We start from the raw sequence: 14,648 nt of genomic DNA, 5'->3' as shown, positions 1-14,648 counted from the left end.
GCTCCCTAATCACTCCACATCGCTCCCTAACCCACTCTACATCGCCCCTTAACCCACTCTACATCGCCTCTTAACCCACTCTACATCGCTCCTTAACCCACTCTACATCGCCCCTTTACCCACTCCACATCGCCCCTTAACCCACTCCACATCGCCCCTTAACCCACTCTACATCGCCCCTTTATCCACTCTACATCGCTCCCTTATCCACTCTACATCGCCCCTTTATCCACTCTACATCGCCCCTTTACCCACTCTACATCGCTCCTTAACCCACTCTACATCGCTCCCTAACCCACTCCACATCGCCCCTTTACCCGCTCTACATCGCCCCTAACCCACTCCACATCGCTCCTTTATCCACTCCACATCGCTCCTTTATCCACTCTACATCGCCCCTTGATTCACTCCACATCGTCCCTTTATCCACTCCACATCGCTCCTTAACCCACTCTACATCGCTCCTTAATCCACTCTACATCGCCCCTTTACCCACTCTACATCGCCCCTTTACCCACTCCACATCGCTCCCTAACCCACTCTACATCGCCCCTTATCCACTCCACATCGCTCCCTAACCCACCTTACATCGCTCCCTAACCCACCTTACATCGCTCCCTTACCCACCTTACATCGCCCCTTTATCCACTCCACATCGTTCCCTAACCCACTCTACATCGCCCCTTAACCCACTCTACATCGCTCCCTAACCCACTCCACATCGCCCCTTATCCACTCCACATCGCCCCTTATCCACTCTACATCGCTCCTTTATCCACTCTACATCGCTCCCTAATCCACTCTACATCGCTCCCTAACCCACTCTACATCGCCCCTTTGTCCACTCTACATCGCCCCTTATCCACTCTACATCGCCCCTTTATCCACTCTACATCGCTCCCTAACCCACTCCACATCGCCCCTTTATCCACTCTACATCGCTCCCTAATCTACCTTACATCGCTCCTTATCCACTCCACATCGCCCCTTTACCCACTCTACATCGCTCCCTTATCCACTCTACATCCCTAGAAATACCTCGCCATAATACCGCTATGACCTCTTTAAACCACAATACTAACTTGTGCCTTGTCACCCTTCACTACCCTTCTGACTGACTCCATCGACTGGTTGATCCAGGTTAGGTATGGTAATGGTGATGGTGGTGATGGTCTTGACCAGTTGTCTCAAGCTTTGAAAAAGTTGATTGAGGAGGCTATTGAGAAGGCTAAAAAGAGTCTTGAAGCCGAAAAAAATAAACTTGAATGCCCTGTTAAGTATAAGGGAGATGAGTCCACTTGCCAGTATTTTCAGAAGAAAGTTGATGAAGTTAAAAATTTGAAGTCCTCCCAAAATAACTCAAATAATGATGAAAAGTACTATCAGAAATTCATTGATGACTGCCAATCTTCCCACTCCCGTCTTTATGACGATGCTACTAAAAAAGCCTTGGATGGCATTAAAGAGCGTGAGAATCAACTTGAAAAACTTAAAAGTCAGCTTAGCATTTTTACTGAAAAAAATAACTCAGAAGAATGTAAAAAACTTCTAGAAAATCTCTGCACTGGCCTCGAAACCTTCCTAGGCTTCAATCCAGAATCCAAAGGCTACGACGGCTCTGGGATTGTGTACTCCGACCTGGACAGGCTGTGTGACGGGGTGATGGGATTTTTGAGTGGTGTGCTTGGTGCGGTGAAAAACGAAAATGAAGTGACAACTTATGATACAGATAAGAGTAAAGACATTAATACAGTTATTAACACCTTAAATACTAATATTGGCTCCGGGCGTGAAGGGCTTGTGGAGTCTGTCGGCGCGGTGAAGGCGTGGTTGGAGGGGTATGATACTACCTTAACTCAAAAAACTAATAATGTTACTAAGCACTTAGATACACTTAGCAAAAATATTGACAACAATATTAATGAATTTAATAGCATTAGTTCCTATAATGTTTTTCAACAACATGATGCGTGCAGATTGATGGCAACGAAAATGACCGCCAATGTCAATGAGAGTAAAGAGGCGTTAAAACAGTTAGACAAAAACGCACAAAAGATGTTAACGCCGCCGTTAAATTCAATTCATCAAGCCGTTGATGCTTTTACTAAATCAGCCGAAAATAATGACTTGCAGGTGTTGAACACGACGGCGCGGGAGGAACTTGCCAATTTGAAAACGCTGCTCGAAGGTGAAGTCGCGGCGCGTGTAAATGAGATGGCGACGAATATAGATAATGCTTTTGAAGGGAAAATTCATGGTCCACTAACGAGTGTTAATTCGGAATTGATGAAGTCTAGAAAGACATTGGAGGACTGGATATATAATGCTTATTGGATCTTGAAAAAGGCCATTGGAAATGTGGAAAAAATTGTCAAACTGCTCAACAATACTTCCGATAAAAGGGAGAAAGAAAAAGTTGAAAAGGCGGCAACAAAATTAAAAGATAAAGCTGATAAGTTGTATAATGTTGTAATACAAGCCAAAAAAAAGCTTGAGACAACAGTCGAAGAAGCGCTCGGCGTTGTTAAAAAAATGGACGGAGAACTGAAATGGGAGTTGGGGAAAGTGAAAAGTGGGATACAGAATAGATTTAACGCTTTCCAGCTGAATTTAGCGGGGATAAAAGACTTAGAGGAAAATGTCAAGGAGGGGTTGTGGAATTTGAGAGGTCAAATTAAGCAAGGATTAGACGGCAATATTCAAAGTATTATTGTTGGCATTAAAGCTGAAATTAAAAAAATTATAAAGGGTGACGCAGAACTCAACGACAGCGATGGTCTGTCAGGAGTCAAAGAGAAGCTCGTGAAGGGTTACGCTGATGGGTTTAATGGTGAGGAAAAGTTTGCAGATAAAGTGATGGAATGGATCACGAAGACGTTGACGGAGAACGCAATGGTGAAGTCTAGGATCGAGAAATACGTACAGGATAATACTGATGTTAATGGAAAACTGATGAATTCATATAAGCATCGCGACAGTAGTACTGGAAATTACACGGCGTTAAATGACAAAATCGCAAACATCATTAAAGCTAACATAAAGCAGAAGCTTACTAACGAATTATTCAAATCTGACAAAGGCTTTCCTCTTGCAAATGCAAATATGAAAGCGTATGTTGAATACGTCAAGCACATCTGCGAGAAGTTTACCGAAAGACTGGGGAGTGTGATCAAGGAGCCTGATATTAGTCATCCTACTCACGTTGTGAATATTATCGTGGGAGAAATCAACAGCACTTCTGGTCAAATGGCAGGTGTCTTTGAAAAAATCCCTACTGACAACCATAATATTCCCATGGTTGTCCGCTACACTCTTACCTCCCTTCAGTCTAAAGCCAATCAGGTTGCTAAAGAACTGCAATCATTTGCACTCACCAATGGTGTAACCAGGGGAGGCAGCCGAGGCGGCCTTGCAGGCAATTTGGACAGTGCGCTTAGCGTCGCTGAAAAACTCGATCATAATCTCGACAAGAATCGTGGTCATGCCCCTGGCACGGAAGCAAATTATGCAGACAAGGTTACTAGTGAAATAGAGAGAGTGTTAACGGATAATATAGCGCAGAATAAAAACGGCGTGAAATTTACGTCTGAACCTATGAAAAAGTTCGACTTGACTCAGAAACAACTAACAGCAATATATGAAAAAGAGTTCGACGCTAAAACTGCAAACACACTTGCAGCAGAACTTAACAAACAGTTGCCAGATGTCGAAGGTGGTCCAGATCTCAACGGATTTGCTGGTCTCGGTGATTCAATTAAAGTCGATCTGAGAAATGCTCCTAGCTTCACAAATTACAATACGTACATCAAACCAGCAGCTGCTAATATGGCCAAGATGAGCGGCGCTGCAGGCGAAGGCAAGTTACCTGAGGCCATCAAAAAAATTCAAAATCAGGTAGACGGTATCGATCATTTGGGGAAAATAACTATTGTTGACGGCAACGATGATGATAAGTTTTACAAAAACAGCTTCGACACACTGTTATCCACTTTCAACACGCAACTTTCCGTTTTCATTACCGCAGTCAAAGATCTTGTTCAAGACGGCACTACCCCGGTGAATATCCTTCCACCTGCTGAATTGTCCAAACCGAAGAATACCGATAGTGTCCGCCACTGCCTGCGAGATTTAGAGCAGATGATAGAGATAAAAGACGACGCGGCATATACGATCAAGTCGAGAACTGACAAAAACGATTCCACTATATCAGTTGCAGGCCTCCAGAAAATTCACAAAGACATTCTTAAGATACTTGGTGGCGACTTTGCCAAAAACCCTAATAAGCACAACTTGGCGGGCATCCTTGTCGAAGCCGAGAAATTCCATTCCACTGTTATCGCGGCACGGGCCGACGAAACCATTGCAACTATTAAGGACTACCTCACTGATGCATGTAAAAGAGCGGTAAATAATATCAAGCGAACAGCGCAAGAAATCTACGCATCCCGTAAAAAGAGGGAGCTCGAAGAATTAAAAAGCATTGTGGACAGTCAGAAATCTGAAATCCAAAACATCATCGACAAAGACATAGCGTCCGGTATAAAGTGCCTACTGTCAATCATGGACGGTAACCATGAAATGGTTGCTCAGATCCCTCGCCAAAATGACTTCAACGCGGCGTGCAACTACTCCCGTTGGTACCTCGATCCGTTTTTCGACTACATCTTGCAGCAATCCATGACCCCTCCACTGTCCCCTACTGGGCATGTCAAGCATAACTCCAACAGTGATAATGTTGAAAAGCTGCAAAGGAAGTTGGACACCTTGCTCACCAAGCTTCGCGAATCAAACCACTTCGACCGTACATTTACCGACAACCTTGCCGCACTCAAACAGCTACTCACCACTTTCCCTCCTTCCTCGTTCTACGGCATTTTCAACGGCGCGCTGCTTGATGGCTTACGTGCCGGGTTGGACGGGCTGTGCTCACAGTTGTGCTATGCATACGTTAATACTTATGACGGTCGAACGGTTCGCGAGCTGATTAAAAACCTTAAACATGAAGCCGGCGGAAATAAAGTTGACGCGATCTATGACCTGACTGATGACGGTCGAAAGGCGGCTAAGGTGTGCCTCACTGCACTTATGACAGTATATCACGATTTTGCCCACTTAAGAGACAATTATCTGTCGCACGCTTGGCATAGAGATCGTATCAACAGGTCCAAAAATTTGGGTAATTTCTTCAATACTCGTGGCTTTATTGTGTCTGATGAGAGTCGCCAGAACGGTGAGCTGCAAGACAAAAGCACGATGAAGGGAACCAACGTGATTGAACTGCTCAAACGTGATGGTAAACTGTTTAATAATATTAACAGTCATATCTTCGCCGGTACTGTAACCAAACTGCATGATTACCTAGAGATATATTACCAGGTGTGCCACATGGCTACTCACTCCGCAACCCGGCAGCCGTGTTCCGTTAATGACATGCTAATATGGTTTTGCGGTCTGCCTTATAACAATGCGCATATTACGTTGTTAGGTGACGGAATAAGTAGCTTACTTGATAACCCCGCTAAAGCACTAGGCGGCGAGGATGATGTACCCGTGTTTGACATAACAGCCACGTACCTGAATGCTTATCCGAAGAAAGTTACATACGCAAATTTCGACACCGTACTCGACCACCTCTGTTCTCAATCGTATATTTTGTTGACAAAAATCATTGGTACCGGCAACGCCCACACTCTCTATGCTAGCGACTACTGCAACAACGCACTGAATTTCAGATACCCCGCGACCGGTGAGGAATGTCTTGATATGCTGTTGGACATCCTACGCAGATTGTTCCCGCCACTTAAATATTTGTTGACGCAATGCAGCAACAATGCTAGCAATTTCGGCTGGCGCGATTGCCCCTACGGCAAGGATGTCCCTACGGTCAAATGGCCATGCAATGAGCACTCAAACGAGAAACCTAGAGACCAACCAAAAGGCCAACCAAACTGTAAACCAAATTGCCAAGCAAAGTGCCAGGTAAATTGTCAATCAAATTCGCCATTAATGTCTTACCTATACGATTGCTTACCCGGGCACCTGCCACATCAGCTAAGCTCCATCGGCTGCAAGTACACATGCTCTACTTGCGCCACTGGTAAGACAGGAATGCCGTGTCTAACACCGCTCGGATTCAGAGGTTTCTCAGGTGACCCTAAGATCGGCAAGAACTTATGTGACGTTCTAACTAAATTCTTTGAACATGAGCATTTGTCATCGTTGCTCTCCCTAGCGCCCAAAGCGCCGAGCACATTGCCCGAGCATCTAAGTTTCACGTTATCGCTTGTTAAACACTGGAATAATGGCGGTAGACATCTCATTCGGGATGCGTTTACCAAGGCAATCACCGACCAATCCATTGGCTTGTACGAGCAACCGGCAACCCTTACTAGTGCACTATGCAATGTCTACGGTAATATAAAGGGAGAGCATCGTAATATTGGCTCTGACGGTAGTGAAGCTAGCTTGCCGTTTACATCGCTGACTACATCTTGCACAACGCAGGATCATTGTGCTCCATACTTGCGATCCCTGTGCGACGATACTTACGCATACTTAGTCAGCAAACAGGCTGGCACTTATTTCTCATGGGCAATATACTCACCATGGACGTTGTGGAAATATGTGCAGTGCTTACTGACAGACTTCCAGAACATATCTTGTAAGGACTGGGGGTGCCGTGGATGTGCCCGTGGTGATCAATGTAAGCGTGGCCAGCACGGACTTAGCGATGATAAAAATAGAAAATCTTACTGCCAATGTCGTTCAATAGTCGGATGCAGAGGAACATCTCCGACGTTCTACAGGTATGGTTTCACTTACGCCTCCTCTGAAAAATTGATTATCAATGGCACTACGTGTTCTTCATTCTTCGACCACCTGACAAGAGTACTTACATCGCAGTATATGAAAGACTTGTTGACCGAGTGCGATAAATTCCTATACTATATCCGCGCCCCCTTCATCTGGCTCAACGTGGCCCTCTGGCTCCTCTCCCTCCTGTACCTCATCCACATCATGGTCGTCCGCCTAGACCTGCTTCACATCAAATCGCATTTGCACTCACCCTCATCACATCGCGTAGCCGCGCAATCACTACTTGCCGCTGCACGTGTTAACAAGCTTAACAAAGTGTTTTACCTGCAACCATAATCGTACTCACGTGTTTACTATCTACACTCACCTAGCATATCACCTACTCACCTAACTAATGAATTGTGCTTTAATCTTTTGTATCACTCATTAATCGTTGTATGGGATTGTGTAGTAGTTAACTAAAGTGTTGAACAAGATGCTGCCCAAAGTGGTGACCAATGCCATGACCAAGGTGTTGACCAAAGTGCTGACCAAAGTGCTGACCAATGCGATGACCAATGCCATGACCAGAGTGCTGACCAATGTGCTGACCAAAGTGCTGACCAACGTGTTGACCAAGGTGCTGACCAAAGTGGTGACCAAGTTGATGGTCACTGCAGCGATGACATGTTACGGCAGCGATGACATGGTCACGGCAGCGATGACATGGTCACGGCAGCGATGAAATGGTCACGGCAGCGATGACATGGTCACGGCAGCGATGACATGGTTACGGCAGCGATGACATGGTTAAGGGAGCGATGACATGGGCACGGTAGCGATGACATGGTCACGGCAGCGATGGCAGTTAATGGTCACGGCAGCGATGACATGGTCACGGCAGCGATAACATGGTCACGGCAGCGGTGACATGGACTCAGCAGCGATGACATGGACTCAGCAGCGATGACATGGTCACGGCAGCGATGACATGGTCACGGCAGCGATGACATGGTCACGGCAGCGATGACATGGTTACGGCAGCGATGACATCAACACGGCAGCGATGAAATGGTCACGGCAGCGGTGACATGATCACGGCAGCGATGACATGGTTACGGCAGCGATGAGATGGTCACGGCAGCGATGACATGGTTACGGCAGCGATGACATGGTTACGGCAGCGATGACATGGTCACGGCAGCGATGTCATGGTTACGGCAGCGATGACAAGGTCACGGCAGCGATGACATGATTACGGCAGCGGTGAGATGGTTATGGTTACGGCAGCGATGACATGGTCACGGCAGCGATGACATGGTTACCGCAGCGATGACATGGTCACGGCAGCGATGTCATGGTTACGGCAGCGATGACATGGTTACGGCAGCGATGACATGGTGACTAAAGTGGTGATTATTATCCACTCCACATCGCTCCCTTATCCACTCTACATCGCTCCCTTATCCACTCCACATCGCCCCTTAACCCACTCCACATCGCCCCTTTATCCACTCTACATCGCCCCTTAACCCACTCCACATCGCCCCTTTATCCACTCTACATCGCTCCCTAACCCACTCTACATCGCTCCTTATCCACTCCACATCGCCCCTTAACCTACTCTACATCGCCCCTTAATCCACTCTACATCGCTCCCTAATCCACCCTACATCGCTCCCTAACCCACTCCTCATCGCTCCTTTACCCACTCCTCATCGCCCCTTTACCCTCTCTACATCGCCCCTTAACCCACTCTGCATCGCCCCTTAACCCACTCTACATCGCTCCTTTAACCACTCTACATCGCCCATAATCCACTCTACATCGCTCCTCTGTCCACTCTACATCGCCCCTTAACCCACTCTACATCGCTCCCTAACCCACTCTACATCGCCCCTTAACCCACTCTACATCGCTCCTTTAACCACCCTTCATCGCCCCTTTATCCACTCTACATCGCTCCCTAACCCACTCTACATCGCCCTTTAACCCACTCTACATCGCTCCCTTACCCACTCTACATCGCCCTTTAACCTACTCTACATCGCTCCTTCATCCACTCTACACCGCCCCTTAACCCACCCTACATCGCCCCTTAACCCACTCCACATCGCTCGAATTCCCTCGCCTTAATACCGCTATGACCTCTATAAACCATAGCAATAACTTGTGCCTTGTCACCCTTCACTTCCCTTCTTCCACCTCTTGCCACTGCCAAGTCCCATCATGTTCAGCCTAACTCCAAATCTCTCGAATTACTTCGTCTTATTAACGCTATGACCTTCTTGAACCATCATAATAACTTGTTGATACTGACCATTCTCTTACTGACGCTGCTACTAAGAAAGCCTTGCAGGACATTGACTCCAAGTTGAAACAGGTTGAAAATCTTAAAAAGAGTCTTGAAGGATTGACTGAAAATGACAATTGTAAAAACCTTCTAAACAATCTTTGTGACGGCCTCGAAAAATTCCTAGGCTTCCACCCTTCTTCCAAAGGCTACGATGGCCAGGGCATCGTCTACTCTGACCTTGACAGGCTGTGTGACGGGGTGATGGGATTTTTGTTTGAAATAATTAGTGAAGTAAATAACAACGAAAATCTTAAGAAATACAATACTGAATTACCTAAAACACTTAATAAAATTAAACAAGCGCTATATAATGGTAGAGAGAAATTCAACACCCATATGCCCCTTGTCAGTCAAGGTGTTGCGAGGTGGTTGAAAGAGGTGAATGAAAAACATCAAAGTGTGATTACACCTCTAGAACATTTACTACGCTTAGTCAATAATCACATGTCAATTGATATGAGTGCAATCATTGTTACAGAACAGTTGCATAATTGGCAAGGCTTTTCCAGTCTCTACGTTGAAAAAATTATAGAAGCTGAAAAAGCTCTACATAATGTTGACGAAAATTTAGAAATTAAATTGGCACCTAAACTAGACTTGATAAAACAGGTGGCACAAAATTTTTGGTCATCCGTTATTGACCGATCCGTGACAAATTCTGTAGAGACGCTGTACAATAAGTTAACCAGCATTCCGCAAACCCTCACTAAACGTATATCTGCTAAAACACAAACCGTGCAAAGCACTCTCAATGTAAAGTTTGATAAGATCGCAGCAAATATTGAGAATTTTAAAAAAATAAAAAACAGTCAAATTCAGTCAATCAACAGTGCTGTGTCGGCAGCCAATCAACACATTGTCGAACTGATTGGTGATTCCCAAAACGGTTTCGATACGAATTATAAGAATCAGATATCCAAAAGATTCACTGCTCTGCGGAATGAAATTGAACGTTTCGTAAAGAAAGATTCCGGTAACACGACTGAGCTTCTGAAGCAATTCGAAATGGTCACCAATGGCATCCGAGAGCTGCAAGTAAACGTTCAAGGGGATTTACAAAAGCTGAAAAATGACATTACTGCACTTGCCGACACAGTATACAGTGATGATCGTAACCCGCTTGTTAACGATGCGTTGACCCAGCTTAAAAACGACATGGAAACACTTAGGAATACGACAGCAGCAATCACAGCCAAGTCTGACAGTTTGCAGCGTCAATATACAGAGTCGTGCAAGGAGACAATTGATATATTTGCGAATCAGTACGGCAAATTGAGAGAGTCCATTTACGGTCCGGGATCTAAGTCAGTCACCGACATCAAGAAGGGCTCCATCGCTCATCTTGTCACTGAACTTATTGATGCTATTGGTGCCGTGGATGTCGGGATACTAGATAGCGCCGTCACCAAATTCCACGGTGATGTTACACAGAGGATAAAAGATGCGGCAGATAAGGCTGTTGAAAAGGCAGCTGATCAATTTAAAATGAAAGGTGACGGTGAAGCTCAGATAGACGTGACATCCATAATGGTTCTATTTGATGGCGCCAAAACGGCGCTTGATCAAGCCGCTTCTTCGGTAAATGTACAACTTGAGGCTCTGAAAGAAGTGCCCGGCGTCGTCGAAGAATCTCGACAGGGTGCTGATACACTGATGGATAAGCTAAAAGGTGAGCTTGATGTGCTTCAATATCAAATTAAGGCAATAGAGGAGCCTGTGAACGCTGCCAATGCAGTCTTAGATGCTGCAATATCACAGCTACAAACATCTTTACAAGATGCTCAAAGTACCGCCAACGTTACTATGTCCTTGCTCAGAAGTGATCTTCAAGCGACAACAAATAAAGCCTTCAACGACTTGGAAGAGCACGTCCAGAAAATGTTTGCCGAGCAAAAAAAAGCAGAGTTGCGTGCTGTCTACACATCAGTGTCCAATCAGCTCTCCTCCATCAAGAGCAATATTGTCGACGACATGGATACGGGCATCAAGGGCCTGATGGGCAAGTTGAAGCAGACGTTTGAAGAACGCAGGGTATATCCGTCAGACACCGAAATGAATATTTTCGCCGATAAATTGGCTTCATTTTTTGCTAAATTCCTAGAAGAAGTTACCTGGCAACGAGACGTCAGTTCCTACCGTGACCGTCTCACCCCCCTCATCGCCGCCCTCTCCGCCCTCCTGTCCACAATGCACGAACACCGCCACTTCTCCGCCACCGTCTCCACCAAGCTCGCCGACCTCCACGCGCAACTCGACACCCTCACCCCCGCAAAATTCGCCGAGGCCTCCCCGCTGCTCAACGTCGTCAAGGCCGGCGTCCGGGCGTTCCACGGGGAGCTCGCGAAGCAGTACGTCAGCAGGTACTCGGGAGTCGAAGTGGGTGAGATGGTGAAAGAAGACAAAATAACGGCATATGGAACTAAACTCTCTAAGGTGTTTCTTACGTCACTTACCACATTATGTGACGACTTGAACCCTTTGAAAAAATATTCGGGTAGCACATGGAGACAGGACAAAATATACAAAGACACGTCAATTGGCTATTTCCTTGCTCGCCGAGGTTACGAAGTGAATTCTGAAAAAGACAAGCAGACTGGTGAGTTACAGGACAAACCTGGAATGATCGGTTTCCACATCTTCAAGTTTCTTGATAAGCCAAGAGGCTCCGACAATGAACACCTCAAGAAGTGTAAAGAGGAAGGAAATGAACATGATGAAAAAGTGACGACAGCCGCCACAAAATCGCCATTTGGTGTGGTTGGAATACTGAATTGCCTATTCAGGCACCTTCATCAGTATTACACTGCTTGCCACCTCCGCCACATCGAGAGACCAAAATCACCATCGTCTGTCTATCAAATGCTCGTATGGTTGACTGGACTGTCTCACAACCGCGTGTTTTCGAAAGTATCAGTCAGCGACATTGGTGACCTGTTTGAGAAGCCTGATGAAGATTCCGGTGAAGGTAACCCAGACGGCCTACCTGTTCTGCTTAAGGACCCTGACACCTTGCCAGCTTACCCCCAAGCCATCGCAGCGTCAACTCTGACATCTACCATTCAAAAGGTTTGCGTTGCTGCTGAAGATGTGCTCACTTCCATTCTCGGCCACGGCCACGCGGACGGCATTTATGCCGTTGACTTCAACACTAACCCCGACGGTTTCTCATATCCCACCGCCCCCGGTGCTTGCTTCGATATGCTGTGCGACGTGCTGAATCGGCTCTACCAGCAACTTTTCTTCCTCTACGGCCAATGCAGCAACGAGGAACCCTCCGTCAGTTGGCGTGACTGTTGGTACGGAAACCAAGTAGGCGGGTCCGACTGGAAGTGTAATGCTATGCAATGTCCTAACCAAAAGGGCAACCAAATACACAAGCAAAAGTGTAACCAAAACTGTAGCCAAATTGCTCAGTGCGGTATAAAATCGCCGCTTCAGTCCTTTTTAGAGGATGGTCTCCCTGGCTTTTTGCCACACTCCTTCACCAAGCCAGGTTGTAAGCTGACATGTACGCTCTCCAACCATAGAGGTATCCCTTGCAGAACGCCCATGGGCTTCGCTGACATCAGTGTCACGGCCTCTCACAGGCAGACGGGAGCGTATCTCAAGAAGGTGCTTCATGACTTTTGCGGCAGTGAATCTGCGCCACTAACGAAGCTTTGCGCTCAGCTGACGTGTCTTTTGCAGAAACCTCCGCAGACGCTGGGAGACATCTTTGCGTTTTACTATGGTTACCTCGGAGGATGGGCAGCTGATTTCTATGGAAACTTCGGAAAATCGAATCCGCATACACAAGCCGCATTTAAGCAGGCTGTCAACGATGCGTACTTCGGAGAACAATATGGACATCTCGATCCGACCTCGTTGGTTAGCAGCAGTAAACACGGCGATGAACATTCGAAAGGTAATTTATGCAGCATCGCAAATTGCGAGTCTGGCTCAGTTGCGCCATGTGGTCTCTATGTCAAGTCAATGACACAGGACATTACTAGGTATTACTCTGCCGAACATAAGGCCAACCATTTGTCGTGGATCGTGTACATCACGGAGACATTCTGCGATCTGCTTAAGAAATTATATGACGACTGTTGCAAGAAATGTGGTCCAGCCGGAAGTAAATGTCATGTGAAGAGCTGTGTTGAAAACTGCCAAGTCAAATACACTGATTCAACAGGGAAGCCTACGAGTCTATCCCCTACCCACAACCATTCGACTTACTGCAAATCCATAGTTAACTGCCGTGACACTCACCCTACCCTGTACAGATACGGTTTTACCTTCGGACACCCATGGGGACTGAATGGCTCTGGTAATAATGAAGGGTCTAAAAGGACGTGCAGAGATTTCTGCGAAGCGTTGAAGAAGATGCTTGCTGAAGGTTCGGTGCTTATTGAATTACGCAAACAAATCGACCAATTCTTGTGGGATATTAGAGAGAAATTCTCATTCACAGTATTGGCCCTCTGGCTCCTCTCTTTGTTGTACCTCATCCACGTCATGGTCATCCGCCTAGACCTGCTCCACATCAAATCGCATCTACATAGTCCCTCATCTCACCGTATCGCTGCTCAATCACTACTCGCCGCCGCACGTGTTAACAAGCTTAACAGAGTGTTTTATCTGCAACCTTAATCCTACTCACGTGTTTACTATCTACACTCACCTAGCATCACCTACTCACCTAACTTATGAATTGTTCTTTAATGTGTTGATTTACTCATTGATCGTTGTATGTGATTGTGTAATAGTTAACTAAAGTGCTGACCAAGATGCTGCCCAAAGTGTTGACCAAAGTGCTGACCAATGCCATGACCAACGTGCTGACCAATGTGCTGACCAAAGTGCTGACCAATGCCATGACCAACGTGCTGACCAATGTGCTGACCAAAGTGCTGACCAAAGTGCTGACCAACGTGTTGACCAACGTGCTGACCAATGCCATGACCAACGTGCTGACCAACGTGCTGACCAATGCCATGACCAAAATGCTGCCCAAAGTGCTGCCCAATGTGGTGACCAATGCCATGACCAAAGTGGTGACCAATGTGCTGACCAACCACCTGACCAATGCCACGACCAAAGTGGTGACCAATGCCATGACCAGAGTGGTGACCAATGTGCTGACCAAGGTGGTGACCAAGTTGATGGGCACGGCAGCGATGACATGGGCACGGCAGCGATGACATGGTTACGGCAGCGATGACATGGTTACGGCAGCGATGACATGGTTACGGCAGCGATGACATGGTCACGGCAGCGATGACATGGTTACGGCAGCGATGACATGGACACGGCAGCGATGACATGGGCACGGCAGCGATGACAGTGGTGACCAAGCACCTGACCAACGTGTTGACCAATGCCATGACCAAAGTGCTGACCAATGCCATAACCAAAGTGCTGACCAAAGTGCTGACCAACGTGTTGACCAACGTGCTGACCAAGATGCTGCCCAAAGTGCTGACCAACGTGCTGACCAACGTGCTGACCAATGCCA

The 14,648-nt window shown here is 46.6% G+C and overlaps 3 protein-coding genes across 4 annotated transcripts; all 3 read left to right on the top strand.

Moving 5' to 3' along the window:
* Nucleotides 1–1,055: 1,055 nt before the first annotated feature.
* On the top strand, nucleotides 1,056–7,152 carry BBBOND_0002430 (hypothetical protein, conserved; the record flags this gene model as incomplete). 2 transcript variants are annotated; one of them, XM_012915083.1, is made up of 2 exons in its annotated part: nucleotides 1,056–1,084; nucleotides 1,146–7,152. In XM_012915083.1, the coding sequence occupies 2 exons, from the start codon at nucleotides 1,056–1,058 to the stop codon at nucleotides 7,150–7,152; spliced, it is 6,036 nt and encodes a 2,011-aa protein (XP_012770537.1). The 2 variants fall into 2 exon arrangements, with proteins under 2 accessions (XP_012770537.1, XP_012770538.1); XM_012915084.1 differs by lacking the exon at nucleotides 1,056–1,084 and having other exon boundaries at nucleotides 1,663–7,152.
* Nucleotides 7,153–9,352: 2,200 nt separating this feature from the next.
* On the top strand, nucleotides 9,353–13,783 carry BBBOND_0002420 (hypothetical protein, conserved; the record flags this gene model as incomplete). Its single annotated transcript, XM_012915082.1, has 1 exon — nucleotides 9,353–13,783. The coding sequence occupies one exon, from the start codon at nucleotides 9,353–9,355 to the stop codon at nucleotides 13,781–13,783; it is 4,431 nt and encodes a 1,476-aa protein (XP_012770536.1).
* Nucleotides 13,784–13,920: 137 nt separating this feature from the next.
* On the top strand, nucleotides 13,921–14,334 carry BBBOND_0002410 (hypothetical protein, conserved; the record flags this gene model as incomplete). The annotated part of the gene is made up of 1 exon (XM_012915081.1): nucleotides 13,921–14,334. The coding sequence occupies one exon, from the start codon at nucleotides 13,921–13,923 to the stop codon at nucleotides 14,332–14,334; it is 414 nt and encodes a 137-aa protein (XP_012770535.1).
* Nucleotides 14,335–14,648: the final 314 nt, after the last annotated feature.

This window comes from Babesia bigemina, scaffold Bbigscaff_65523 (genome assembly GCF_000981445.1).
Source record: "Babesia bigemina genome assembly Bbig001, scaffold Bbigscaff_65523".
NCBI lineage: Eukaryota > Apicomplexa > Aconoidasida > Piroplasmida > Babesiidae > Babesia > Babesia bigemina.
Note: the sequence above shows the minus strand (reverse complement) of the source record. Positions and strands in the feature narration are given on the sequence as shown.